This window comes from Podarcis gaigeae (genome assembly GCF_964106915.1).
Source record: "Podarcis gaigeae genome assembly, chromosome: 4".
NCBI classification, from domain to species: Eukaryota; Metazoa; Chordata; class Lepidosauria; order Squamata; family Lacertidae; genus Podarcis; species Podarcis gaigeae.
In genome coordinates this window covers 106,873,393-106,900,790 of record NC_139677.1, presented here as the reverse complement: position 1 = coordinate 106,900,790, position 27,398 = coordinate 106,873,393, and the positions used below count along the sequence as shown (strand labels likewise).

The 27,398-nt window shown below is 41.6% G+C and overlaps 1 protein-coding gene across 1 annotated transcript; it reads left to right on the top strand.

Annotated features, from left to right (window-relative positions):
• LOC310843427 (uncharacterized protein) lies at positions 1-24,531 on the top strand. The gene is made up of 6 exons (XM_083736807.1): positions 1-400; positions 1,312-1,804; positions 1,997-2,078; positions 2,369-2,451; positions 22,360-22,486; positions 23,425-24,531. Exons 2-6 carry the CDS (start codon positions 1,403-1,405, stop codon positions 24,525-24,527), a joined length of 1,797 nt encoding a protein of 598 aa, XP_083592933.1. The 5' UTR covers positions 1-400; positions 1,312-1,402; the 3' UTR covers positions 24,528-24,531.
• The last annotated feature ends 2,867 nt before the right edge of the window (positions 24,532-27,398 follow it).

Sequence of the window (27,398 nt, the reverse complement as noted above, 5' to 3'; positions counted from 1 at the left end):
CTGCCTTGCAGGGGGGCTGGAATAGATGACCCAGGGGGCTCCCTCCCATTCTAGGATGAGGTTCCTTGCTTCCTGCAAACCCCTTTTCCCTGCAACCTCTTCCTCCAGTTTCTGGCCAAGGGAGGGAGCGGATCACAGACCAACCAAGAGCAAAAATAAAATGAGCATCTCTGGGATTCTGCAATGCAGGAGAGAAAAGGCAGAGAGGACTGAGCAGGGTGGACTCGGCTTGGCAAGGGTTAAAGGGAACTGAGCTGCATTCCTAGAGAGGACAGGAAGTAAAGGGGGACCAGGTCCTCCAGAGGAAAAGCCCCTCCCTCCCCTTCCTGCAAGCGGGGGGGGGGGCAGGGTTGCTTTCTGCTATTGCAAATGCTGCATTGCTCTCTTCCACGGGGATCTGGTGAGTCTCCTCTCTCCCCCCCCCCCAGGGTGCAGTGGGGAGAAGGGGGGGTCCCAGGGCTGCAGCAGGAGAGAGTGGCTCATGTGGGGGGGGGGAGCCCCAGGGAGCAGGGGTCCTGCCAGGGAGGGGCGAGGTGGCAGGAACTGTCTCCTTCCTTTAGATATTTTGTGGGGGGGGAGGGGAGAAGGTTACCGCCCCCCTTCCAGAAAAAAAATATTCAGAGCCCCCTGGGAAATCTAGCAGATAGAAATCTAGCTTCTTTAAATAAGGCTATCAGTAAGACTTCTGCTGTGTGTAACACGGGTCAGCGTCATTGCACAAGAGAGGAAACGTGTCTGAATGGTTGCTCACAAACCTCTTTGTCTGTTTCCCTTCTTTCTTTCTTTCTCCTTATTGGCAGAGGAGGCCAGCCAAGCAGATCAAGCCAAGCTTTGTGAGGAGCTGGGTATGTTTACATGGAAAAGAGAGAGGACAGAGAGGAGATAGGAGAGCCATGTCACCTGGGGGTAGGATTCCAACCAGTGGCTTCAAGCTACAAGAAAGGAGATTCGGACTCAACACACCCAGTCATTTTTCATGAGGCACCATAACTCCCTTGTCAATCAGTTCTGATTTCATGCATTGACTGGAAGGAAGGAGCAACCAGGCTGCTTCGCCTCACATTAATCTCTTCGCTTGCCTCCACATTTCCACAATCTCCCTTCTGGAGGCCTACATCATCTCCCCCCCCCCCCACTCCTCCTCCTCCTCCTCCCCCCCCCTCCTCCTCCTTTTCAGAAAGATAGCTCAGAGTCTGGGCTGTGGTGCAGTCCTACCCTGGTTCCCAGACTCACCCATGCTTGCTCAGGGAACCTTTTTCTTCTCCTGATACTGTACAACTTTTGTAACAGAACAATGTATTTGCTTTGTAGGATTTGCTAGAGCTTCTCATTCAGACGGACAGAACTTGGCAGAAGACCAAAGGGTTCCTTCCGATCTCTCAGAGGCTTCCTGAGAGCACAGATGGATGAGCGAGACTCAGCTGGCCCTGGAACAGGAAGAGGCCATGCCATCCAAACTGGAAGCAGTGGGGGATTCTGGGAAAACTCTGTGCAGAAGATCCTGGGTGAGGAGGACACCCTCCGCTCAGAGGTGCAGAGCCAGCAGGTGAGGCAGTTCTGCTGCCAGGAGGCCAAAGGACCCCGAGAGGTTTGCAGCCAACTCAGCCACCTTGACTGTCAGTGGCTGAAGCCAGAAAGGCACACGAAAGCTGAGATGCTGGACCTGGTGATCTTGGAGCAGTTCCTGGCTGTCCTTCCCCTGGAGATGGAGAGCTGGGTGAGGGAATGCGGAGCGGAGACCAGTTCCCAGGCAGTGGCCCTGGCCGAAGGTTTTCTCCTGAGTCAGGCAGAGGAGAGGAAGCAGGTGAGAGAGACTTTCCTCTGGATACTCCCAAGGGGCTCCAAACAGGATGGAGAACATCCAAAAATGGTCTGCTGATGGCCCATCCGTTTTCGGGGAATGAGATCTAACACCCTTAAAGTATCTGTCTTTGCGTTCTCTTTCTAACATTTCTCACCTTTTATTTACTGTTTTGAATTCGTATTGTTCTTTCAGAAAAGGGATCATTTTGCAGAAATGGACCTGGATTCCTGTGAGGCAGAGAGGCCTCCGTTGGACACCAGAGAGAGGCCACTGGGTAAGGAGGAAGGTGGCTTTTCTCTGTTTGGTCTCGTTCTGTTGGTTTTCCAACTCATCTGAGAGTTCTTTTCATCTTGGTTTTATTTTTTGGAGGTGTGGGGGTTGGGAACAAGGGTTCAGAGGAGAAGAGATGTATTTCTGCACACCTAACATGAAATGGGCACAAACCTTCAACTGCACTCAGCAGGTAAGGCTTTCTCAAAGCCCGTCTGTAGTTAGAGATGTCCTGTTTCCTCTGTGAGAGAAGCAGGCACTCCTGGCATCCTGCTTACCTTTTTTCTCTTTCAGGAGACAGAATGATGCCGGCAAGACCTCCTGATCCATCTTTTCATGGGGGCAGAAGGGAAGCAGTGGCTGTGGAACCAGATCAGGTCAGGGGATGATCTCAGAGCCGAAGGAGTGGAGGTGGAGGAAGGATGAGCGGTCAGAGGGAGCAGCTTGGGAAGAGGGGGTGTCAGAAGCTGAAGGGGAAACAGGGCTTAGTGAGCTGGGAGACTCTGTGGCAGAATGCAGTGCAGAATCAGAGGCAGAAGAAGAAGGAGGCGAGTGTGAGAGGAAGGTCGAGAGGCAGAGGTGAGTCAGGAGAAGGAGGAGCCACCAGGGGCTCCCTCTCCTTCTGCCAGAATCCACCCTCCCTGCTTGTCTCTCAGAGCCAGGAAACGTCTGACAATGGAGGAGCAAAGGCAGGCTGCACACTGGCGCACTGTTCAATCGCTTGCCAGAAACCCCAGAGAGGAGGGGACTTGGAAAGCTGTGGGGAACCGGGGGCCTTCACTCTCAGCAACTGCTTTTGTGGAGGAAGAGGCTCAGGGAATGAGCTGCTCTTCTCATTAGGCCTGAAACTCAGCCAAGTATGTGAACATTGTGCTCTTGCTGATAAAGAGTAAACTCCAGCTGTGAACTGTGGGATTTCCTGCCCATATAACTCTGTGACACCAGCCTTCTGAATGTTGACAGTAGGATTCTTTTTAAAAAAAAAAAAAAATTAAGAATTTAAGAATTACAAAGAGAAAAGAAAAAAAGTTTAACATAACAAAACAATACAATACAATACTAAAACAAAAACACAACCTATACATAACAGAACAAAACAAAAACAATTAAAAAAACACATCCAATACTTTCAATATTATTATCTTTCATTTACTTGTTTCAGCGACCTCCTCACACCTCCCTCTTTTGTATTCCACTTCAATTAATTGTTTCAGCAAATCCTTTCCATCTTCCTCATTTTTCTGTCCTATAATTTATCTTAACACATTCTAACCTTATTTTTCCCTTAAATCCATTTACAATCTATTGTACTTAATTCTTTATAGCATTTCTGCTAAAGCCATGTAACTTCATTCCAACATCTTTCTAACATTCATTAATTCTACAGTGTTTCTGTAAGTAATCTTTAAATTTCTTCCAATCTTCTTCCACCAACTCTTCTCCCTGGTCTCGGATTCTGCCAGTCATTTCCGCCAATTCCATGTAGTCCATCAACTTCAACTGCCATTCTTCCCGGGTGGGTAAATCTTGTGTCTTCCAATACTTTGCGATGAGTATTCTTGCTGCTGTTGTTGCATACATAAAGAAAGTTCTATCCTTCTTTGGCACCAATTGGCCGACCATGCCCAGGAGAAAGGCCTCTGGTTTCTTCAGAAAGGTATATTTAAATACCTTTTTCATTTCATTATAGATCATCTCCCAGAAAGCCTTAATCCTTGGGCATGTCCACCAAAGATGAAAAAATGTACCTTCAGTCTCATTACATTTCCAACATTTATTTTCAGGCAAGTGGTAAATTTTTGCAAGCTTGACTGGTGTCATGTACCACCTGTAGATCATTTTCATTAAATTTTCTCTTAAGGCATTACATGCCGTAAATTTTATACCTGTGGTCCATAACTGTTCCCAGTCAGCCATCATTATGTTATGTCCAACATCTTGTGCCCATTTAATCATAGCAGATTTCACCGTTTCATCCTGTGTATTCCATTTCAACAGCAAGTTATACATTCTTGACAAATTCTTAATTTTGGGATCTAACAATTCTGTTTCCAATTTTGATTTTTCCACCTGGAAGCCAACTTTTTTGTCCAAATTATATGCCTCCATTATTTGATAATAATGGAGCCAATCTTGCACTCTATTTTTTAATTTTTCAAAACTCTGCAGTTTTATTCTGTCACCATCTTGTTCCAAAATTTCCCAATATTTCGGCCATTTGGCCTCCATATTGAGTTTTTTCTGAGCCTTCACTTCCATTGGTGACAACCATCTTGGGGTTTTATTTTCTAACAAATCCTTGTATCTCATCCAGACATTAAACAGTGCTTTTCTAACAATGTGGTTTTTAAACGCTTTGTGTGCTTTAACCTTGTCATACCACAAATATGCATGCCAACCAAATACATTATTAAAACCTTCTAGATCCAGCACATCAGTGTTTTCAAGAAGCAGCCATTCTCTCAGCCAGCAAAATGCGGCTTATTCATAATAAAGTTTGAGGTCTGGCAGGTCAAATCCACCTCTTTCTTTAGCGTCAGTTAATATCTTAAATTTAATTCGAGGCTTCTTGCCCTGCCAGACAAATCTAGAGATATCTCTCTGCCACTTCTTGAAACAGTCCATTTTGTCCAGAATTTGCAATGTTTGGAACAAAAACAGCATCCTTGGCAATACATTCATTTTTATCACTGCAATTCGGCCTAACAAGGATAACTTCAAATTTGACCATGTTTCTAAATCCTTTTTCACTTCAATCCAGCATTTAACCCCTAAGTCATGTTAACCCCTAAGTATTTTACTTTCTTAACTAATGTTAATCCTGTCTCTCTCTGAAACTTGTCTCTCTCAATCACAGTTGGATTTTTCTCTAAAACCTTAGTTTTCATCTTGTTCAACTTAAAACCTGCTACCTGACCAAATTCTTGAATCAGTTCCAATACCCTTTTAGTACTAGATTCTGGCTCCTGTAAAGTCAGTACCAAATCATGAGCAAAAGCTTTCAGTTTGTACTGTTTAACTCCCACTTGTATACCTTTAACCAATTGGTCCTTTCTAATCATATTTAGCAATACCTCCAGGCCCAATATAAAAAGTAATGGAGAGATTGGGCAACCTTGCCGTGTTCCTTTCTCAATCTTAAATTCTTCCGTCACTACATTATTCACAATTAACTTAGCTTTTTGTTCTGAATAAATTGCACCTATACCGTTTTCAAAACCTTGGCCTACACCCATTCCCTGTAGATTTTTCTTCATGAAACTCCAAGAAATATTATCAAAGGCTTTCTCCACGTCCACAAATATCAAAACTGCTTTAGTGTTAATATTCACTTTAATTTTTCTAAAATATTAATTATATTCCTTGTGTTATCTGACAAATGTCTCCCCGGGAGAAAGCCCGCTTGATCTTTATGAATTTCTTCTACCAATACCTTTTTTAATCTTTTAGCCATAATTTCAGCAAAAATTTTGTAATCCACATTGAGTAAAGATATGGGACGGTAGTTCTTAAGCTGTGTCTTCTCCGATTCTGTTTTCGGTATAAGTGTAATGTAGGCTTCTTTCCATGACTCTGGTGCCTTTTTTCCCTCCAGTATTTCGTTACAAACTTCCTTCAAAGGCTGTACTAACCATTTTCTCAAAGATCTATAATATCTTGCAGTCAAGCCATCCGGCCCTGGAGATTTGCCCAATTTCATATTCTGAATGGCTCCTTCCACCTCTTGGTCTGTTATTTTATAATTTAGCATTAATTTATTCTTTTGAGAGATTTTTTGTAATCCATTTATTTTCAAAAATCGGTCAATGTCCATTTCTTTCTGGGTCTCCTGTGTATATAGCTGTTTAAAATACTTCTGAAAACACTTCCTAATCTCCACAGGATTCTGTATGTTCTTTCCCTCCACTACCAAATTAGTGATAGTGTTAAGTTTTTGTCTTTTTTTCATTTGCCAAGCCAGCAGTTTCCCGCATTTATTAGCCAATTCAAATGTCTTTTGTCTCATCTGTTTAATCTTCCATTCTATTTCCTGATTCATCAATTTCATAAATTGTACTTGATGTAGCTTTATCTCTCTCAGGGTCTCCTGTGATTTCGGTTTTACCCTCAGTCTCTTTTCTCCTTCCTTTATTTTCTCCAATTTTTTTTCCTTTTTTCATTTTGGGCTCTCTTCTTAATTGCATTTTGTTGTATCAAAAACCCTCTCATAACTGCTTTACTTGCGTCCCAAATCACTCTTTTTTCGGTAGTGGTTTCATATTTGTCTCAAAATAGTCTCTCAAGGTTTTTTGGGCCTTTTTAGTCATTTCCTCATTCCTAAACAGAGAGTCATTCATCCTCCATCTAAAGGAACCAATTGGTGTTAATATCATTTCCATCTTCACGGCATTATGGTCGGAGCAAGTTTTAGGGCAAATTTCTGCTTTTTTTTATCTTCGGGGCCAGTCCCCTAGTTACCCAAATTTGGTCAATTCTTGTCCATGTCATTTTGGCTTCAGAGAAGAAAGTTCCTTCTCTTCCCAAGGGGTTCTTAGTTCTCCAAATGTCAACAAGGTCCATATTGTCAGCCATTTCAAAAAACGTCTTTGGTAATCTGCCATCTTTTGTCACCACCTGTCTCTGGGCTTTATCCATATTTGTAATAATAATAATAATAATAATAATAATAATAATAATAATAATAATAATTTATTTATACCCCGCCCATCTGGCTGGGCCTCCCCAGCCACTCTGGGCGGCTTCCATAAAAACCAAAAATACAGTAAAATCACACGTTAAAAACTTCCCTGAACAGGGCTGCCTTAAGATGTCTTCTGAATGTCAGTTACAGATAGGTAGCCGTGTTGGTCTGCCATAGTCAAAACAAAACAAAATTCCTTCCAGTAGCACCTTAAAGACCAACTAAGTCAGTTCTTGGTATGAGCTCATACCAAGAACTGACTTAGTTGGTCTTTAAGGTGCTACTGGAAGGAATTTTTTTTGTTCTGAATGTCAGGTAGTTGTTTATTGCTTTGACATCTGCTGGAAGGGCGTTCCACAGGGTGGGCGCCACTACCGAGAAGGCCCTCTGCCTGGTTCCCTGTAGCTTTGCTTCTCGCAATGAGGGAACCGCCAGAAGGCCCTCGGCGCTGGACCTCAGCGTCCGGGCAGAATGATGGGGGTGGAGACGCTCCTTCAGGTATACTGGACCGAGGCCATTTAGGGCTTTAAAGGTCAGCACCAACACTTTGAATTGTGCTCGGAAACATACTGGGAGCCAATGTAGGTCTTTCAAGACCGGTGTTATATGGTCTCGGCGGCCGCTCCCAGTCACCAGTCTAGCTGCCGCATTCTGGATTAGTTGTAGTTTCCGAGTCACCTTCAAAGGTAGCCCCACGTAGAATGCATTGCAGTAGTCCAAGCGGGAGATAACCAGAGCATGCACCACTCTGGCGAGACAGTCCACAGGCAGATAGGGTTTCAGCCTACGTACCAGATGGAGCTGGTAAACAGCTGCCCTGGACACAGATTTGACCTGTGCCTCCATGGACAGCTGTGAGTCCAAAATGACTCCCAGGCTGCGCACCTGGTCCTTCAGGGGCACAGTTACCCCATTCAGGACCAGGGAATCCTCCACACCTGCCCACCTCCTGTCCCCCAGAAACAGTACTTCTGTCTTGTCAGGATTCAACCTCAATCTTTTTGTAGACACCATTCCATTCATATCTCCCATCAAGATCGTATTGTAGTCTAAATAGTCCATTAAAATTTCATACAATTTATTGAAAAATTCCGATTTCCCCTCATTCGGTGCATAGATACCTACTATCAAAAACTCTCTTTGTAATTGGATTTCAATTGCAACAAATCTTCCTTGATCATCTTTAAATAAAAAATTCGGTGACAGGCTTTCCTTTGCATAAAGTACTACTCCTCTTTTCTTAACTTTATCTGATGAAATAAATTGCTCTCCTCATCTTTTATTACTCAGAATTTTCCGATGTAGCCTTGTCACATGTGTTTCTTGTAAGCAAATCAGGTCCAAATGTTCTTTTTTTAAGATATTAAATACTCTCCCCCTCTTTTCCAGGGAATTCAGTCCATTAACATTCCAACTTAATGCTTGCAGTGTCATGATGTACTTACTTTGCTTTTCCTCCAACTGCACCCAGTAGTTCGTCTGTATCAGTCGTTGGCGTTGGTTTCCCTTTTTTTGGTGAACTCTTGTCCAATGCTTCTGGCTCTTTTCCAAGTCCTTTCTGCAGGTCTTCTTCGTGGTTTCCCAAAAACTTATCCTTTTCCTCCACTGATCTTATTTTTATCTTTCTTCCTTTGTAGCTAAAAGATAGGCCTTGGGGGAATTCCCACCTGAAAATAATTTTGTTCTTTCTCAGCAGGGCAACCAAGTCTCCAAAATTGGATCTAAGATCCAAAAGGTGTTTCGGTATATCTTTGAAAATTTCTACTCTTGATTGCAGAATTATCAAAGGGTTCTGGAAATGCAAACCCAAAATTTTGTCTCTTCTTTAGATCGGAGGGTAATCAAACAATCCCTTATTTTGGTCTTCTTTCCTCCTTTTCCTAGTCTGAAAGCCCTCACGATTTTAAAGTCTTCTTGTTTCAATTCCAACTTCCAAAACTCTGCAAATTCTTGTGTCAAGAAATCTGTCAGGGTGCCCTTCTCCAATTCAGGTACAGCTCTAATCCTTAGGTTCATCTGTTTTTCCTTCAATTCAATCATAGACAACGTCAGCTTATGGTCTTCAATTTGTTTCTGTAGGTCTGGAACCTTCTCTGTTTCCAATTGCGCTACCTTAAATTCCACAGCAGCAGTTTTTTCCTGGGTCAAGGTCGATTCCTGCAACAATTTCTGAATAGATTCTGTGTTACTGTTGACCTTTTGCCCCAGACTATCTAATGTTTCTGTATTTAAGTCAATTTTTTTATTTGCAGTAGCAACCTTCTTATTGGTCTCCTCAACCCTCTTATTGGTCTCTTCGACCCTCGTACTGAGTTGTAACAAAGTTTCATTAATCTTAGCCAATGCATTCGCTAGAACATCTTCTGAAGACATTCCACTAGACTTAGATTGTGTTGATACAGTCCCAGATACAATAGGAAGGCCAGCAGTTGATTGCCTTCGCTGCCCCAAGGTCTTCCCAGACCTCGTTGTTCTGTCTAAAGATGACAAGTCTACTTTCACTTTCCCATCTGCCATAACAATAAAACAGCAGAAGAGCCAAGGTCAGTCTCAGATAAGCAATTCCTGTTTACCAGTAGAAAATTCCCCTTTAGCAATTTCTAAGGGTCCCTCTAGGTGGAAACAGTTGCAATAGTCCAGAAAAGAAGTAACTTTCCCTTTTTTTTAAAGACTCCAACTCAGAAAATGAAACAGTTCCAATTTTTGTTACCTTCCAGTTGCTTTTTCTCCCTTTAGCAAACAAAGTATTAAAGCTGGTCACAATGTATCTCTCTTGCTGTCAAAAATCCTTCTAATGACAGGTTTGAGGGGTGGATTTTAAGCTCTTTCCCTCTCTCTTGCAGGTTTATACAGTCCAAAAACAGCCCCCTTCCTTCCCTGCTTCCCAGGTAGGGGGTTCAGAAGATTATCGAGTTAGAAAACAGTCCTTTTCAAGCGTAATTCCAGCGCTTTAGCTTAAAAGTCTCTTTGCTTTGATCTATCTAGAAAGCGGAAGGCGGACTTCCTGTTTAGACCTCCCGGCTTTGGTAGCCAATTAAATCTTTTTTTCCCCTTCTTTATAAATAAGTCCAATTTCCCCTACTCACGGGTAGTTACTTTTATAATCCAATTGTCCCAGGAAAAAATCAGCGCTCTCCAGCAACGGCCATGCGGCTTCGCTCCGTGAAAGAAGCAATTGACTCACAGCACCGCGCCGCTTGCCCCACTCTGCTCCGAAGCCCGTAAAAGGCTTTCCTTGCGAGTTGGGGGGCGCAAAAGGTGCCCGTCGAGTCCCACGTTCACAGGCTTCACCGCCTGTGATTCCTGTAGGGTCCCCGCTTCGCCGTGGCGGTACAGACCCGATTCCCACGGAGCCGGTCCCCTCCAGATCAAAGGGAATCCGCCATTAGCTGATGGCGCTGATCCGGAAGCCCTGTGCTGGCACAGGATTAACACTGGTTAAGAAAGTGAAAGGATTTATAAAGGATTAAGTAAAAATAGATTGTTAATGGATGAAAGGAGGAAAGGTAAACTTACATTATATTAAGATAAACTATAGGATAAATTATAGGATAGAAAAGATAAATTATAGGATAGCTAACCGAACTAGAATACAAAAAAGGGAGGTGCGAGGAGGTCAAGGAAACAAGCAAATGAAAGATAAGTTATGGGAAGGTTCGTTGTGTTTTTTAATTGTTTCTACCTTTCTGTTTTTCGGTATTTTATATAAAAAAAAATCTATTATCTTCGTTCTTTATTGTGATGTGTTGTCAAGTTTTTGTTTAACTTGGAGTTATCTCTTTCTCTTTTTATAACATTTAAAACTTTAATAAATATTATTTTAAAAAAGAAATATTATCGAAGGCTTTCTCCGCATCCACAAATATCAGAACTGCTTTAGTATTAATATTCACTTGTAACTTTTCTAAAATATTAATTATGTTCCTCGTGTTGTCAGACAAATGTCTGCCCAGGAGAAAGCCCGCTTGATCTTTATGGATTTCTTCTACAAGCACCTTCTTTAATCTCTTAACCAAAATATCTGCAAAAATTTTGTAATCCGCATTAAGCAGCGTTATGGGGCGGTAATTCTTAAGTTGTGTCTTTTCAGTCTCTGTTTTCGGTATAAGTGTAATATAAGCTCCCTTCCATGACTCTGGTGCCCTTTTCCCTTCCAGTATTTCATTACAGACTTCCTTCAATGGTTGTATTAACCATTCTTTCAAAGATCTGTAGTATCTTGAAGTCAAACCATCCGGTCCTGGAGATTTACCCAATTGCATGTTCCGTATGGCCCCTTCCACTTCCTGATCCGTTATTTTATAATTCAACATTAACTTACTTTCCTGAGAGATTTTCTGTAGTCCGTTTGTTTTCAAGAATCAATCAATGTCCATCTCTTTCTGCTTCTCCTGTATATATAGTTGTTTAAAGTACCTCTGGAAGCACTTTCTGATCTCCACTGGGTTCTGTATATTCTTTCCTTCCTCTTCCAAATTCGTAATAGTATTAAGTTTTTGTCTTTTTTTTCATTTGCCAAGCCAACAATTTCCCACACTTATTTGCCGATTCAAATGTCTTTTGTCTCATCTGTTTAATCTTCCATTCTATTTCCTGATTCATCATTTTCATATATTGTATTTGATATAGCTTTATCTCTTTCAGGATCTCCTGTGACTTTGGCTTTACTTTACTTGACTTTGGCTTGAGTTTCTTCTCTCCTTCCTTTATTTTTTCCAAGATTTTATCTTTTTTTTCATTTTGAGTTCTCTTCTTAATTGCATTTTGTTGTATCAGAAATCCTCTCATAACCGCTTTACTTACGTCCCAAATCACTCTTTTTCCCACTGTAGTATTCATATTAATCTCAAAATAATCTCTCAAGGTTTTTTGGGCCTTCTTGGTCACTTCTTCATTCCTAAACAAAGTATCATTCATCCTCCATCTAAAGGAACCAATTGGGGTCAATTTCATTTCCATCTTTACAGCATTATGGTCAGAACAAGTTTTGGGACAAATTTCCACTTTGTTGGTCTTCGGAGCCAGTCCTCTAGTTACCCAAATTTGGTCAATTCTTGTCCATGTCATTTTAGCCTCAAGAAGAAAGTTCCCTCTCTTCCCAGAGGGTTCTTCATTCTCCAGATATGAACTAAGTCCATATTTTCAGTCATGTCAAAAAAGGTTTTTGGTAGTCTGCCATCTTTGGTAACTACCTGTCTCTGTGTCTTGTCCATATTTGTAGACACCACTCCATTCATATCTCCCATCAAAATCATATTGTAATCCATATAGTCCATCAGAGTCTCATGTAACTTCTTAAAAAATTCCAATTTTCCTTCATTTGGTGCGTAAATGCCTACTATCAAAAATTTCTCTCCTTGTGATTGGATTTCAATTGCGACAAATCTTCCTTGATCATCTTTAAATATCAATTTCGGTGATAGGCTCTCCTTTGCATAAAGGACAACTCTTTTTTTAACTTTATCTGATGAGATAAATTCATGGCCCAATCTTTTATTGCTCAATATCTTCCTATGTAGCCTTATCACATGTGTTTCTTGTAGACAAATCAGGTCCAATTGTTCCTTTTTCAATAAATGAAAGACTCTCTGCCTTTTTTCCGGGGAGTTCAGTCCATTCACATTCCAGCTTAATACTTGCAATGCCATGATGTAATTACTCTAATTTTCCTCCAACTGCACCCAATGCTTGCTCTTCTTCTGTTGGTGGTGGTGGTGACACGTTCACTGGGAGATCCAATCCAAAGGATAATGCTGATATATCCAATATTCCCCTGTTTGGTGATCTTCTGTCCGATGCTCTTTGCTCGAATCCTCTATCAGGTGATCTTCTTTCCGATGCTCTTGGCTCTTTTCCAAGTCCCTTCTGCAGATCTTCTTCAAATTTATACAAAAACTTTACTTTATCTTCTACTGATCTTATTTTTATTTTCCTTCCTTTGAAACTGAAGGATAGACCTTGGGGAAATTCCCACCTGAAAATGATTTTGTTCTTTCTCAGCAGGGCAACCAAATCACTATAATTAGACCTAATATCCAAAAGATGTTTCAGAATGTCTTTAAATATTTCCACTCTTGGCTGTAGTATTTCCAAAGACTTCTGGTAATGCCAGCCCAAAATTTTATCTCTCTCTTCTTTAGTTCTGAGGGTGATCAAACAGTCTCTTATTCTGTTCTTCTCTTTCTTCCCTCCTCTTCCAAGTCTGAAGGCCCTCACAATTCTAAAATCCTCTTTCTCCAAATCCAAATCCCAAAAATCTGCAAACTCCTGTGTGAGAAAGTCTATCAAGCTGTCCTTCTCCAGTTCAGGTAAAGCCCTGATCCTCAAATTCATCTGTTTTTCCTTGAGCTCAAACATAGAAAGCGTCAACTTGTGGTCCTCAAGTTGCCTCTGTAGGGCTGGGACTCTCTCTTTTTCCAGTTGTATTATTTTACCTTCCACAGCAGCTACTTTTTCCCTGGCTTCCTCTGCGGTCTGCCGTATCAAAGTAGATTCCTGTATCAATTTCTCGATAGTTTCTGTGTTGGTGTTCACCTTTTGTCCCAAATTATTTAAACTTTCTGTATTTAGATCAATTTTAGTAGTTGCAGCATCCACTTTCTTATTAAGCTGTTCCAATGAGGCATTTATCTTACTTAATGCAAGTGCTAAGGCCTCTTCTGATGACATTCCTCTTGGTTTGGGATGTGCTGGTACAGCCGCAGGGGAAACCGAGGGGCCAGATGCTGAGGCTCTCCTAGGTTGCTGCCAGGTCTTCCCAGACCTTGTTGTTTTTTCTGGGATTGACGAATCTATTTTTTCCTTTCCATCTGCCATAACACTTGGAAGTCCAAGGTCAGTCCCACAGTCACACAGTTCTTATCTTTCAGCTGGGAAATCCCCTGATCCAGCTCTTGTAGCAGTTTCAAAAATTTCCTCTAGAGGGAAACAGTTGCTATTTGTATTGATCCATAATGTTGCTTTTTTTTAAAAAAAATCTTTTTTATTAAGTTTCATTTTCAATACAGCACAAAACAAAGACAGTTAAACAAAGAATACTCCAAAAAAAGAAAAAAAAGGAAAGAAAAAAAAGAAAAAGAAAAAACAAACTAATACATACACCAGTTCAAAATACACCGACTGACTTCCTTCCCTGCTGATTTCGGATTTCTAATTTTAAATAAACCGTTCATTTTTAACAGCTGGTATTGGTTATTAGTTTATACATCGAAAGATTTATAACATACCTGCTATAGTTGGTAAGTTTCTATAAATGCCTTCAATATAGATCATAAATTTATTCCAATCATTCTTTGACTTTGTATTTTTCTGATTTCTAATTCTCTGCGTCATTTTTGCCAATTCGACAAATTCGACTAATTTAGTTTGCCAGTCCCTCACTGTTGGTATATTTGTACTTTTCCAACTTTGCGCGATTAACATTCTGGCCGCTGCTGTTGCATATTGGAATAGAGTTTTATCTTCTTTTTTAATTTCTTCTCCAATAATACCTAATAAGAAGGCTTCTGGTTTTTTAGGGAATGTGTATCTAAGAATTTTTTTTAATTCGTTGTATATCAAATTCCAAAATTTTTTGACTTCCTCACATCCCCACCACATATGTATGAAATTGCCTTCTTTTAATTTGCATTTCCAGCAGGCCTTATTTCCAGTCTTATACATCTTACTTAGTTTTTCTGGTGTAATATACCACCTATATATCATCTTCGCTAGGTTTTCTCTAATTGCGACGCTTGCTGTGAAGTTTAATCCCTCCTTCCATAGTTTTGACCATTTTTCATATTCTATGTTATGCCCCAGATCAATCGCCCATTTAACCATAACCTCTTTAATTTCTTCGTCTTTTGTATCCCATTCCAGTAAAATATCGTACATTTTAGATAGTAACTTAGTTTTACTTTCAATTATTTCGATCTGGAACTTGGATTTCTTTTCATTCATTCCAATTTTTTTTAATCTCTTGTCCATATTGCATTTATTTGATGGTATTGGATCCAGCCTGTTAATCTTCCTCTCAGCTCCTCATACGGTCTTAGTTTCCAGCTATCTTCAGATCTTATCAATAAATCCTCATATGTCAGTCTTTCCTCTTCCATATTTATCTTTTTAATTGTTAGGATATCAATTGGGGACAGCCACCAAGGTGTTCTCCACTCTAACAACTTTTTATTTTTTCCCAAACTTCAAGCAATGGGCCCCTAATGATATGACTTGAGAACCCTTTATGGGCCCTCTCTTTGTTTGACCACAGGTAGGCGTGCCATCCAAACCTGTTGTCTGCCCCTTCCAAATCTAGTAAGTCTGTATTTTCTAGGGTTATCCAGTCCTTGATCCAACATAAACAGGCAGCCTCATAATATAATCTTAAATTTGGGACTCCAACCTCCTCTCTCTTTTTTGTCCGTTAATAATTTAAATCTAATCCTCGGCCTTCTCCCCTGCCATATGAATCTTGAGAGGGTTCTCTGCCAATCCCTAAATATTTTAAGCCCTCTGATTACTGGGATGTTCTGGAATAAGAACAACATTTTTGGGAGAACAATCATTTTTATTGCCTCCATCCTACCCATCCATGAGATTTTAATTCTGTCCCAAACCTCTAATTTTTTTTTAATTTCTTTCCATGTTGCCGAATAGTTGTCCTGGATTAAATTTATATTTTTTGGTGTAAGCCATATTCCTAAGTATTTTATTTTTTTAGCCGCCTTGATTCCAAATTGTCTCTCTAATTTTTCTTTTTCATCATTGCCCATGTTCTTTATCAGCATTTTTGTCTTTAATCTGTTCAATTTAAAGCCGGAAAGCCTGCCGAATTCCTCTATTATCTCCAGCGCTTTGCTAATGCTATCTTTTGGGTCTTCTAGGGATAAGACCAAGTCATCTGCGTAGGCTTTGAGTTTGTATTCTTTTCTTCCTACTTTGATCCCTTGGATCTCTGGAATCGATCTTATTTTATTCGCTAGTACTTCTAATACCATGATGAATAAAAGCGGGGAGAGAGGGCATCCCTGCCTTGTTCCTTTTTCGATTTTAAAAGTAGATGTTAAATTATTATTTATTACCAATTTGGCAGATTGAGCTGAATATATTGCCTCTATTCCTTTCATAAATTTGCCTTCTATCCCTGCCTTCTCTAAAGATTTTAGTAAGAACATCCAAGAGACATTATCGAACGCCTTTTCCGCGTCTATAAAAATCAATACCGCTGGTACATCATTGTTAACCTCTAAATATTCAATTATATTTAAGATATGTCTCACATTGTCTTTCAAGAATCTGTTTGGGAGGAATCCCGCCTGGTCTTTATGGACTAAATTTATTAAACACTTTTTCAATCTATCAGCCATGATGTCAACAAAAATTTTGTAATCATTATTCAACAGGGATATCGGCCTATAGTTCTTTATATTCAATTTGTCCGTGTCTGATTTAGGGATTAATGTTATATGTGTCTCCTTCCAAGACTCAGGTATAGTCCCTCCTCCTAAGATGTTATTCATGGTATCACAAAGCGTTGGTAACAATTGATCTCCTAAAACTTTATAGTATTTAGCCGAAAGGCCGGCCGGTCCCGGTGCCTTACCCAATTTCATTTTTTTTATCGCTTTCTGAATTTCTTCTATTATTATGGGTTTGTTTAGTTGAGATCTTTCTTCTTCTGTTACGGTCTTCCCTTTGCATTTCTCAAGATATTTTTCTATTTGGATTGGGTTTTCTTCTCCATTCTTATATAACTCCTCATAGAATTTTAGGAAACTTTTTTGTATTCTTTTTGGGTCTTCTATCAATTCTTCATCTACCTTTATTCTATTTATCACGTTTTGCTTTTGTCTTCTTCTCAGTTGCCAGGCCAATAATTTACCCGATTTATTTGCTGATTCAAAATATTTTTGCTTCGTTAGTTTAATTTTCCATTCAATCTCTTGATTTGTGACCATCGAGTATTGTGTTTGTAGTATTTTTATTGTTTGTAAGCTTTGTTCATCTTTCGGGTTTTCTATTAGTTTTTTCTCAGACTCCCTTAATTGTCTGAGAATTTCATCTTTCCTTTGCTCTCTTTTTTTCTTCTTATAGTTATTTTGATGGATAAAAAAACCTCTTAGGACCGCCTTACTGGCATCCCATACTACTTCTATATTTGTTCCTGCATTGAGGTTCAGATCGAAGTATTCTTTTAGGGTAACTTTGGCTTTTTCAATCACCTCATCACTATCTAGTAAATATTCGTTCAACCTCCATCTAAAACCCCCCTGTGCTACACCCTTTATTTCCACTGATACTGAGTTATGGTCAGAGAGGGTTCTTGGATGGATTTCACACTTCATAGCTCTTAAAGTAAGTTCTCTCGAGGTCCAGATCTGATCTATTCTACCCCAGCTTTTATGTACCTCTGAGAAGAATGTAAACTGCTTTTCTATTGGATGCTTGTGTCTCCACATGTCTATTAAATCCATGTTTTCTTCCAGGTCCTGAAATGATTTTGGTAACTTTCCTTGGTTTCGTTTTTTCTTTTCTGTTTGTCTATCCATTTCTGGTATTGGGACTGCATTAAAGTCTCCCAATAAAATCGTCCTGTTACTTTCTAATTCTGTTAAGACTTGTTCTAGTTTCTTAAAAAAATCTGGTTTATTTGAGTTTGGGGCATATATATTTATCACATTTATCTTTTCCCCCTGGAAGCTGATTTGTACTCCCAAAATCCTTCCTTCTTCATCCTTATAAATCAATTTAGGTTCCCATTTTTCATTGACATATGTTGCTACACCTCTTTTTTTCACTGCCGCAGAGTTTATAAATTCTATTCCTAAATTTTTATTTACCAAAACATGTTTATGCTTTTTGACCACATGGGTCTCTTGTATACATATAACATCAAGTTTTTTCTTTTTCAAAACATTTACAATTTTATTTCTTTCGGTTTTTTCATTCAGACCATTTACATTCCATGTTAATATTTTTAAGTTCATCTTTACTTTTATCTACAACTAAGCCGGTAATTTACCAATTTAGATTCGGGTGGTTTTACTTTCTGTTTCTTCCTCTTCCTCTCTCACCCCCTCTTCCCCTACTTCTTCCCCTTCCTCCTCCTCCTCCCCCTCCGCTCCTCTCCCTCCCTCTCCCGCTCCTCTCTCTTCCGTACCACCCTTCTCTTCCATAACTCCGCCTTTTCCACCACCTCTCTCCTCAGTCCTTCCAAGGTCTTTCTCATACCTACGTAGGAATTTGCTCACTTCCTGAGTTTCAGTAATCTTAAATCTTTTTTCCTTGTAGAAGAAAGAAGTCCCTTCAGGGAATTCCCATCTATGCTGTATACCATTTTTTTTTAGTATATTTACTAACTGTTTGTAACCCTCTCTCTTGCGCAGAAGTCTGGTTGGTATTTCTTTAAAAATAATAATTGGTCTTCCACCAATTACGAGTTTTTTCTGGTAGCTTTCTCTTAAAATTATGTTTCTCATTTCTATCGATTTAAAAATCACCAGACAATCTCCTGGCACCTTTTTTTGTTTGTTTTGTTTAGGTCTTATTTTTATTCCAAAGGCGTTTTCTATTGTTTGTGCAACCTCCTCTTCCTTCAGGGCTAGCCACCTCGCCAGTTCTTTAATCATTTTTCCTTTAATATCCTCATTAATTTCTTCCTCTACACCTCTAAATTTTAAATTTAGCTGTTTTTGTTTCATTTCCATCAACGCTAAGTTGTCCAGAACTTGGTCTTGACTCTTACTCAATTCCCCGAAATTCTCTTTTAATTTCTCTACCTCCTTTTTCTGATCTTTCGTCTCTTTTTGTATTTTTTTTATTGGAATCTTCTAGGGACTTTGATCTAATCGTTAACTCTTTTATTTTGTTTGACAATTCACCAACCACACCCTCTATCTTCTTATCAATGGATTCCTGCATTTCTCCAAGTTTTCTCTCCAAGTGGGTCTCGTTCTGTTTAAATTCTTCCTTTATTTTCATCCATAATATATCTAGATCCTTAATTTCCTCTTGTCGTGAGGTTTTCCTCTCTGTTGGTGTTCCTACTGGTTTTTTCCCGTCCTTTCCCACCATCTCTCAATCTCCACCTCCCCCAATCCCCTATCTGTAGTTTTTAGACAGAATTTAATTCCTTGTACCTCTCCCCTTAAGGGCGCACAATCTTTGATAATTTTAGCTTTCTCCGGGAGGAGTACGCCAATCTTCGCTTCTTCAGGTTGGGGGATTATTGTCAAATTCTATTGTCAGGTTTTCCACCCTTCAGACAATATTCTTGGTTTGACAACCTAACTCAAGGAGAAACCCTCCTATCCGAATCTACAATCAGAATAATCAAAAACCACAATCCAAAATCCAATAATTCCCTCCTTACAGAAGTTTTCTTAACCCGCCAAACTCTTTGGCACTCCCTATTTATAAACCTTTTGGTCTGAAAAATGACCTTCAGATCTTACATTCACTCTTCTCTCCCCCCCCCCCTCTAAAATCCGATAATCAAGCCAAGCAAAACTTATTAGCCAAATATGAGATATGGGAGTACAATATAGCCAACTTGGGGAGTTACTGGTCTTAGATATTTAAAAAAACTATATTAGGGAAGCAAAGGAGAAGCAAAGGGGAGAAAAGAAGAGAGAGAGAGAGAGATGGGGAAAAGCAAGAAAAGGGGAGACAACAGGGTAATAAAGGGTTGGGGTAACAAATTATAGGTATACTCAATAACCAGGTTTTGTTATGTTTGTAGTGTTCCCCAATTCAGCCAGAAATTAGTTCTCCTTCTTTTGATCGTTTTTCAGCCGCTTGTTTGGATTAATCCATTTCTGTGAAGTAGAAGCGAGTTTGAGGAGTTATCTGGGAATTATTCCTGACGGAGGAGTAGGGAAATTATGAAAAGGGAAGGGGGCCGGGAAATTGGGAAAGGCGGGGGGGGGGAGAAGGTACAGGAGATTGTAAGGTTTCAGGGTTTTCGGGGTTTTTCTGTAACGCCAAATTTGTCCATGGAAAGAAGAAAAAATTCAGTTGATTTCCAACTTCTTGCCAGAAGGAGATATTCTAGAGTTCGGGGTTATCTGTTGTTTGCCCCGCAATTGGGGATATTAAAGCTTCTGTTTTTATATTCCACTCAGAAGTAGGTCAGGTCCAAGAGGTCCAAAAGGTGCCACAGCCTTCAACGCGTTGGTTATTTTCAGAAATGCGGTTAAGACCTTTATACACTAGACGGTATAGGTAAAGTCCAGCTGGGTTTTTACCAGATGCAGGCAGGACAAATGGGCACAAAAGTCCTCTCCTGTTATTTTATTTTAGTTGGGGGAGGGAGGGCAGAGAAGCCTAGTAGATCGAAAAGAGGAGGTCTTAGTTCCAAGAGTTTTGTCCGTTTTTAAATAACACAGACTGGCGTCAAAACTTATGAGGGGGAGAGACGTTTGCTTGTTGAGCGCCGTTGCGTTCTCTGTACCCTCTTTCTGTCTGCTCTCCCCTCTCCGTCTCTTATTTTCTGCTCCAGTTAGCACCTCCTTCTGCTTCCAACTAGTTCCTCCTTTAAATCCTTTCTTCGTGTCTCTTTACTCTTTACTCTTTCTCTTGTTCTTGTTCTGCAATACAAAGTCTCTAGAGTTTCCTGCTGCCCAGCTACTTTTTTGTTAATTTGTATCCCTTGCCTCGCCTAACAACCGGCGAGGACTTTCGCTTCTCCGTCTCCACAGCGGGTGAGTAGTAGTTTCTTAATCTCACTCTTACGATTTTAAATCCAGCGCCATCTTAAATCCGAAATACAGGTCGGGCTCCTTAGCTCAATCTATTAACATCCGGCGCTCCTTAGCTTCTATGTATCAGTTTTTAGCTCCAAACTTAAACGTTCATCGCTAAGGACGTCTGTTCTTAGAATTACGGAGATTTGTCGCTTTGCCAGCGAGAGCTAGAGGCATCGCTACACGGGGTTCGCAGAGCTTACCAATTTGCGTTTCTCAGTCCCTTTGCTCCCGAGTCTTCCAAAAAAATAAGAAACCCGAAGGAACTCCGGAACCATTCCAACGCTGCTAGTTTGCGCTTCCCTCAGGGGGCCCCCCTTGAGGTTTTGGGGTCGCAGTGCCTTTGCGTTGCCCCTCAAAAAACCCCGTGTGGTTCGGAAAAGCCTTCAGCGGCTTCTCCACGCTCCCTTTCCGCTCGCGATCCAAACCGGAAGTCCCATAATGTTGCTTTTTAAAACACAGTTAAAAGTTAGTTTCAGTTTTCGGCTACTTTTACTCCTTTTTAAAATCAGACGGCGACAGTTGAAACAGTGTATCTCTCTTATTTTGCTAGCTGTCAACGCACGTTCTATTCAGTCAATGAAGTCTGTCAGTCTTATTTGCAGCCCGTTTCCAGGTTATGAGCGGTGGTATTATAACTTCCTTCACTCTCTCCCACAGATATATACAGTCCAAATCCTCCCCGCTCTTCTCCTGCTTCCAAGGGGGGTTTAAAAAAAAATTTACTGATGAAAGTTCAATCATTTACAATAGGCTTTCCAAGACTCTAGCTTGCAGCCTCTTTGCTTCAGTATATATACAAAAGGGAAGGCGGACTTCCTGTTTTGAGCCCCCCCCCCCCCGTTTCATTACCAAATTAAGCCTTTTAAAAATCCAATTCTTCACTCTACTCACAGGTAGTTACTTTTAGATCAAATTGTCCACAGGAAAAAGTCAGCGCTCTCCAGCAATGGCTGTGTGGCTTCGCTCCGTGGAAGAAGCAGTCGATTCGAAGCACCGCGCCACTCACCCCACGTTGCTCCGGATCCCCGAAACCGGGTTTCCCCGTGAGTAGGGGAGGCGCAAAAGCTGCCTGCCGAATCCCACGTTCACAGGCTTCCCCGCCTGTGATTTTTGAAGGGTCTCCACCTTCGCCGTGACGGTCAGACCCGAATTTCCACAGGGCAAATTCCTCCGGATCAGAGGAATTCCACCATTACCCAAGGCGCTAACCCGGAGGTCCGCTGTTGACAGTAGGATTCATCTGTAGTTGCAGTTTTCATGGAATCCTAGAGTTGAAAGGGACCCAAAGGGTCATCAGGTCCAACCCCCTGCATTGCAGAAATCTCAGCTAGATAATCCAAGACAGATGGCCATCCAAACTAGGCTTCTTGTATTTCTATATTCATCAATGAATGCTAAAATAGGCTTCTAAGCAGCGGACAGATGATAACAAATAATTTCCAGGATTCACCTAGCCAGCCCTATCTGCTGCAAAATGGGGCCTGCCCCCCACTCCTCCCCCTCTCCATGCCCTCATGAACCCCTTGAATCTGGCTCTAGGGCATTAGGAGGGAACCTCCCCAGAACAACTCACGAGGAGAGGAGAAAGTGGATCCTTCCATCGGGGAAACTGGAATGCTTGCGTAGGCAGAATAACGTAAACATAAGCTGGAGTACCACCTATTTGCAAAAAGACGAATACCCACACTTAAAATGAAGAATAAAAGAATTCAATTAAAGCGTTAAAATAGGTGCCCATAATTAAAATGTGCAGCAAAGCAATCCTATTGAAATAACACAGCATAATAAGAGGAATAACAAGAAGGAAACAACAGAGCATTGTGTAGCAGATCATATTTCTGCTGTCTCAGAGGAGGAAATTTCCCTTTTTCTTTTAGGGTCCAGTGTGCTTTGAAGATGTTGCTGTTCGTTTCACGGACGAGGAGTGGGAGTTGCTGGAACCTGACCAGAGAGCTCTGCATAAGGACGTCATGGAGGAGAATCGTGGGATTGTGGCCTCTCTTGGTAAGCCTCCGTGTGGGATCGTCATATCTTCCAGGAAATTCAAAAAATACCTCTATGTGACAAACCTCATATATTTTCACAGCACCCCCTACAACACCTGGGAACCTAACACCCCCACAAGAAATAGTAGGTTACAGTTTTTTCTGTGAACAATCTTCCTCCAGTTCTGCCTCCTTCTACCACAGTTGGGCTGATCTGAACTGCCCAGGCATCTTCAATGTCAGCTTCAGAGTTGTTAGAAAAGATAAGTAGCTTCTGTCAGGTTTTCTGTTTTTGTTTTTGCTGCTGTCAGTCTTGGGTTGACCAGAGAGATGACTGACACTGAAGATGGAGGGGATGCCATGATTGGGCCAAACAACATCTTCCCCAGAGAAGAGCCAGGCTGACTGAATCTCAGGTAGTACTAACAGTGATAATCATAGTAATAATAATAATTTTTATGTATACCCTGACCATCTGGTTGGGTTGCCCCAGCCAATCTGGGAAGCTTCAAACACATATACAGTGGTACCTCTGGTTGCGAATGGGATACGTTCCGGAGATCTGGCCAGATCCCGAGGTTTTCGCAACCCAAGGATCACTGTGCATGGATTTGTCGCTTTCATAAGCTGATGTTTATATAATCCGAGGGTTACGTAACCCGAGGTGCTACTATATAAACATGAAAAAGTAATAATGACAACAATCTAATCCAATGAAAAAAGTACAAAAATTTTACAAAAAGTACAAAAATTTTAAAATGAGTAACTTACTTCAAACAAAGCAACATTTAACCAAAGATTAGAATCCAATAATAAATACATTGGTTTATTACAAATAACAAAGGTAATGAACACACAGCCAACTGCCTTCTCTACAACAAATTTAAGGAGCATTATTTCCTAACTGGGGGCTCCATTTGTTCCTGAGGCTCTAATCCCTTTTTCTCTCCATTGCAGATTGTGATGAATTGGAAAGCAAGATCAAAGGTGACCACAACACAATCTGCAGAGTGGAGAAGGCACGTAAAAATTTGGAATGTGGAAAGAGCTGCAGTCAGAGCTCCCATTCCAAACCCCATCAACGAAATCTCATTGGAAAGGCACCCTATCGGTGCCTGGAATGTGGAAAGATATTCAGTGCGAGCTCCTCTCTAACATCCCATCAAAGAATTCATACAGGGGAGAAACCCTATCAGTGCGTAGAATGTGGAAAGAGCTTCAGTACGAGCTCCAATCTCACTTCCCATCAAAGAATTCATACAGGGGAGAAACCCTATCAGTGTATGGAATGTGGAAAGAGCTTCAGTCACAGCCACAGTCTCACTTCCCATCAAAGAATTCATACAGGGGAGAAACCCTATCAGTGTGTGGAATGTGGAAAGAGCTTCAGTACGAGCTCTGATCTCACTAGGCATCAGAGAATTCATAGAGGGGAGAAACCCTATCAGTGCATGGAATGTGGAAAGAGCTTCACCGATAGCTCCTATTTCACTTCCCATCAAAGAATTCATACAGGAGAGAAACCCTATCAGTGTGTGGAATGTGGAAAGAGCTTCATTCGGGGCTCCTCTCTCACTTCCCATCACAGAATTCATACAGGGGAGAAACCCTATCAGTGTGTGGAATGTGGAAAGAGCTTCAGTAGCAGCTTCGATTTCACTTCCCATCAAAGAATTCACACTGGGGAGAAACCATATCAATGCATGGAATGTGGAAAGAGCTTCAACTACAGCTCCTCTCTCACTTCCCATCACAGAATTCATACAGGGGAGAAACCATATAAATGCTTTGAATGTGGAAAGAGCTTTAGTAAGAGCTGCACTCTCAGTTCTCATCGAAGAATTCATACAGGGGAGAAACCCCATCAGTGTGTGGAATGTGGAAAGAGCTTCAATCAGAGGTCCTCTCTCACTTCCCATCAAAGAATTCATACAGGGGAGAAACCCTATCAGTGCGTGGAATGTGGAAAGAGTTTCAGCCAGAGAGGCCATCTGAATATCCATCAAAGAATTCATACAGGGGAGAATCACGGAATTGTAGAATTTTCGAGCTTGAAGTGATCCCTGGTGCAATCTATTTCACCCCTTGTGATGCTGGCATAGCAAGTAAAGCATCCATGACAGATGACCATCCAACTTCATTTGAAAACCTCAAAGAATGGAAATTCCAGCACTCCCAAGGGAGTCCTATCTACTAACAGTTCTTCCGCATGTTTAGTCAGTCTTTTTTTAAAAAAAACAACTTGAAGGCATTGGTTTGTGTCCTACCATGTGGAGCAGGTGCCCTATTGGGAAGACCCAGTTCTCTGAGTGCATGTTCTGGAAGTTGGGCAATAGGGGCAGTACAGGATTCCTTTTGGTGTACCGACTTCCCCACTGCACCAAGGATTCCCTGCCTGAGCTGCTCCAGGTCATGGCGGATGTTCTCCTGGAGACACCTAGTTTGGTTGTCCTAGGGGATTTTAACATCCACGCCGACACGACCTTACAAGGGGCCACTTGGGACTTCGTGGAAAGCATGACTTCCATGGGGCTTTCCCTGAATATGTTTGGCCCAACTCATAGCCATGGACATGCCTTAGACCTGGTGTTCACCTCTGTGGGTGTTGGTGATCTGACACTAAGTGAAAGCGAAACTAAAGAAGTGCCATGGTCAGATCACTTCCTGGTGCAACTGGACTTCTCCGCGAACCTTCCCCTCTGCAGGGAGGTGGGACCGATTCAGATAGTCCGCCACTTAATGGATCCAAATGGTTTCTAGAGAGCGGTAGGGGATGTTTTATCCCATGTTGATGGCCTTTCAGCTGATTCCTGGTGGCCCGCTAAAATGTGGAGTTAACCACATTTTGACTGTTTGGCTCCGAAGCGCCCTCTCCGATTGCATGAAGCCCGGACAGCCCCGTGGTTTTCTTCAGAGCTGAGGGTGATGAAACAATCGCTGAGACGACTAGAGCGCCGGTGGCGGATAACCCATTCTGAAGCTGAGCGGACACGGGTTAGAGCTCAATGTCGAGCCTACCAAGTGGCGATAGCGATGGCGAAGAAGACTTCCTTCACCACCTCTATTACATCTGCAGAAAACAGCAGCAGGAGACTCTTTCAGGTGGTTTGCAATTTAATAATAATAATAATAAATTTTATTTATATCCTGCCCTCCCCAGTCGAAGCCGGGCTCAGGGTGGCTAACAACAATAAAACAGTATAAATGTACAGCACAAACAGCACTCTAAAATCATTCATTATTCTAGCAAAGTATTGGAAGACACAAGAGCTACCCACACTGGAAGAATGGCAGACGAAAGTGATCGACTTTATGGGATTGGCAGAAATGACTGGCAGAATCCGTGACCAAGAGAAAGAGACGGCGGAGGAAGAATGGAGGAAGTTTAAAACTTATCTTCTTGTTGTTGTTGTTTAGTCGTTTAGTCGTGTCCGACTCTTCGTGACCCCATGGACCAGAGAACGCCAGGCACCTCTGTCCTCCACTGCCTCCCGCAGTTTGGTCAAACTCATGCTGGTAACCTCGAAAACACTATCCAACCATCTCGTCCTCTGCCGTCCCCTTCTCCTTGTGCCCTCCATCTTTCCCAACATCAGGGTCTTCTCCAGGGAGTCTTCTCTTCTCATGAGGTGGCCAAAGTACTGGAGCCTCAGCTTCACAATCTGTCCTTCCAGTGAGCACTCAGGGTTGATTTCCTTCAGTATGGAGAGGTTTGATCTTCTTGCAGTCCATGGGACTCTCAAGAGTCTCCTCCAGCACCAGAATTCAAAAGCATCAATTCTTCGGCGATCAGCCTTCTTTATGGTCCAGCTCTCACTTCCATACATCACTACTGGGAAAACCATAACTTTAACTATACGAACCTTTGTTGGCAAGGTGATGTCTCTACTTCTCAAGATGCTGTCTAGGCCTGTCATTGCCCTTCTCCCAAGAAGCAGGCGTCTTTTAATTTCGTGGCTGCTGTCACCATCTGCAGTGATCATTGAGCCCAAGAAAGTAAAATCTCTCACTACCTCCATTTCTTCCCCTTCTATTTGCCAGGAGGTGATGGGACCAGTGGCCATGATCTTCGTTTTTTTGATGTTGAGCTTCAGACCATATTTTGCGCTCTCCTCTTTCACCCTCATTAAAAGGTTCTTTAATTCCTCCTCACTTTCTGCCATCAAGGTTGTGTCATCTGCATATCTGAGGTTGTTGATATTTCTTCCGGCAATCTTAATTCCGGCTAGGGATTCATCCAGCCCAGCCTTTCGCATGATGAATTCTGCATATAAGTTAAATAAGCAGGGAGACAAAATACAGCCTTGTTGTACTCCTTTCCCAATTTTGAACCAATCAGTTGTTCCATATCCAGTTCTAACTGTAGCTTCTTGTCCCACATAGAGATTTCTCAGGAGACAGATGAGGTGATCTGGCACTCCCATTTCTTTAAGAACTTGCCATAGTTTGCCGTGGTCGACACAGTCAAAGGCTTTTGCATAGTCAATGAAGCAGAAGTAGATGTCTTTCTGGAACTCTCTAGCTTTCTCCATAATCCAGCGCATGTTTGCAATTTGGTCTCTGGTTCCTCTGCCTCTTCTAAATCCAGCTTGCACTTCTGGGAGTTCTCGGTCCACATACTGCTTGAGCCTTCCTTGTAGAATTTTAAGCATAACCTTGCTAGCGTGTGAAATGAGTGCAATTGTGCGGTAGTTGGAGCATTCTTTGGCACTGCCCTTCTTTGGGATTGGGATGTAGACTGATCTTCTCCAATCTTCTGGCCACTGCTGAGTTTTCCAAACTTGCTGGCATATTGAGTGTAGCACCTTAACAGCATCATCTTTTAAAATTTTAAATAGTTCAGCTGGAATACCATCACTTCCACTGGCCTTGTTATTTGCAGTGCTTTCTAAGGCCCATTTGACTTCACTTTCCAGGATGTCTGGCTCAAG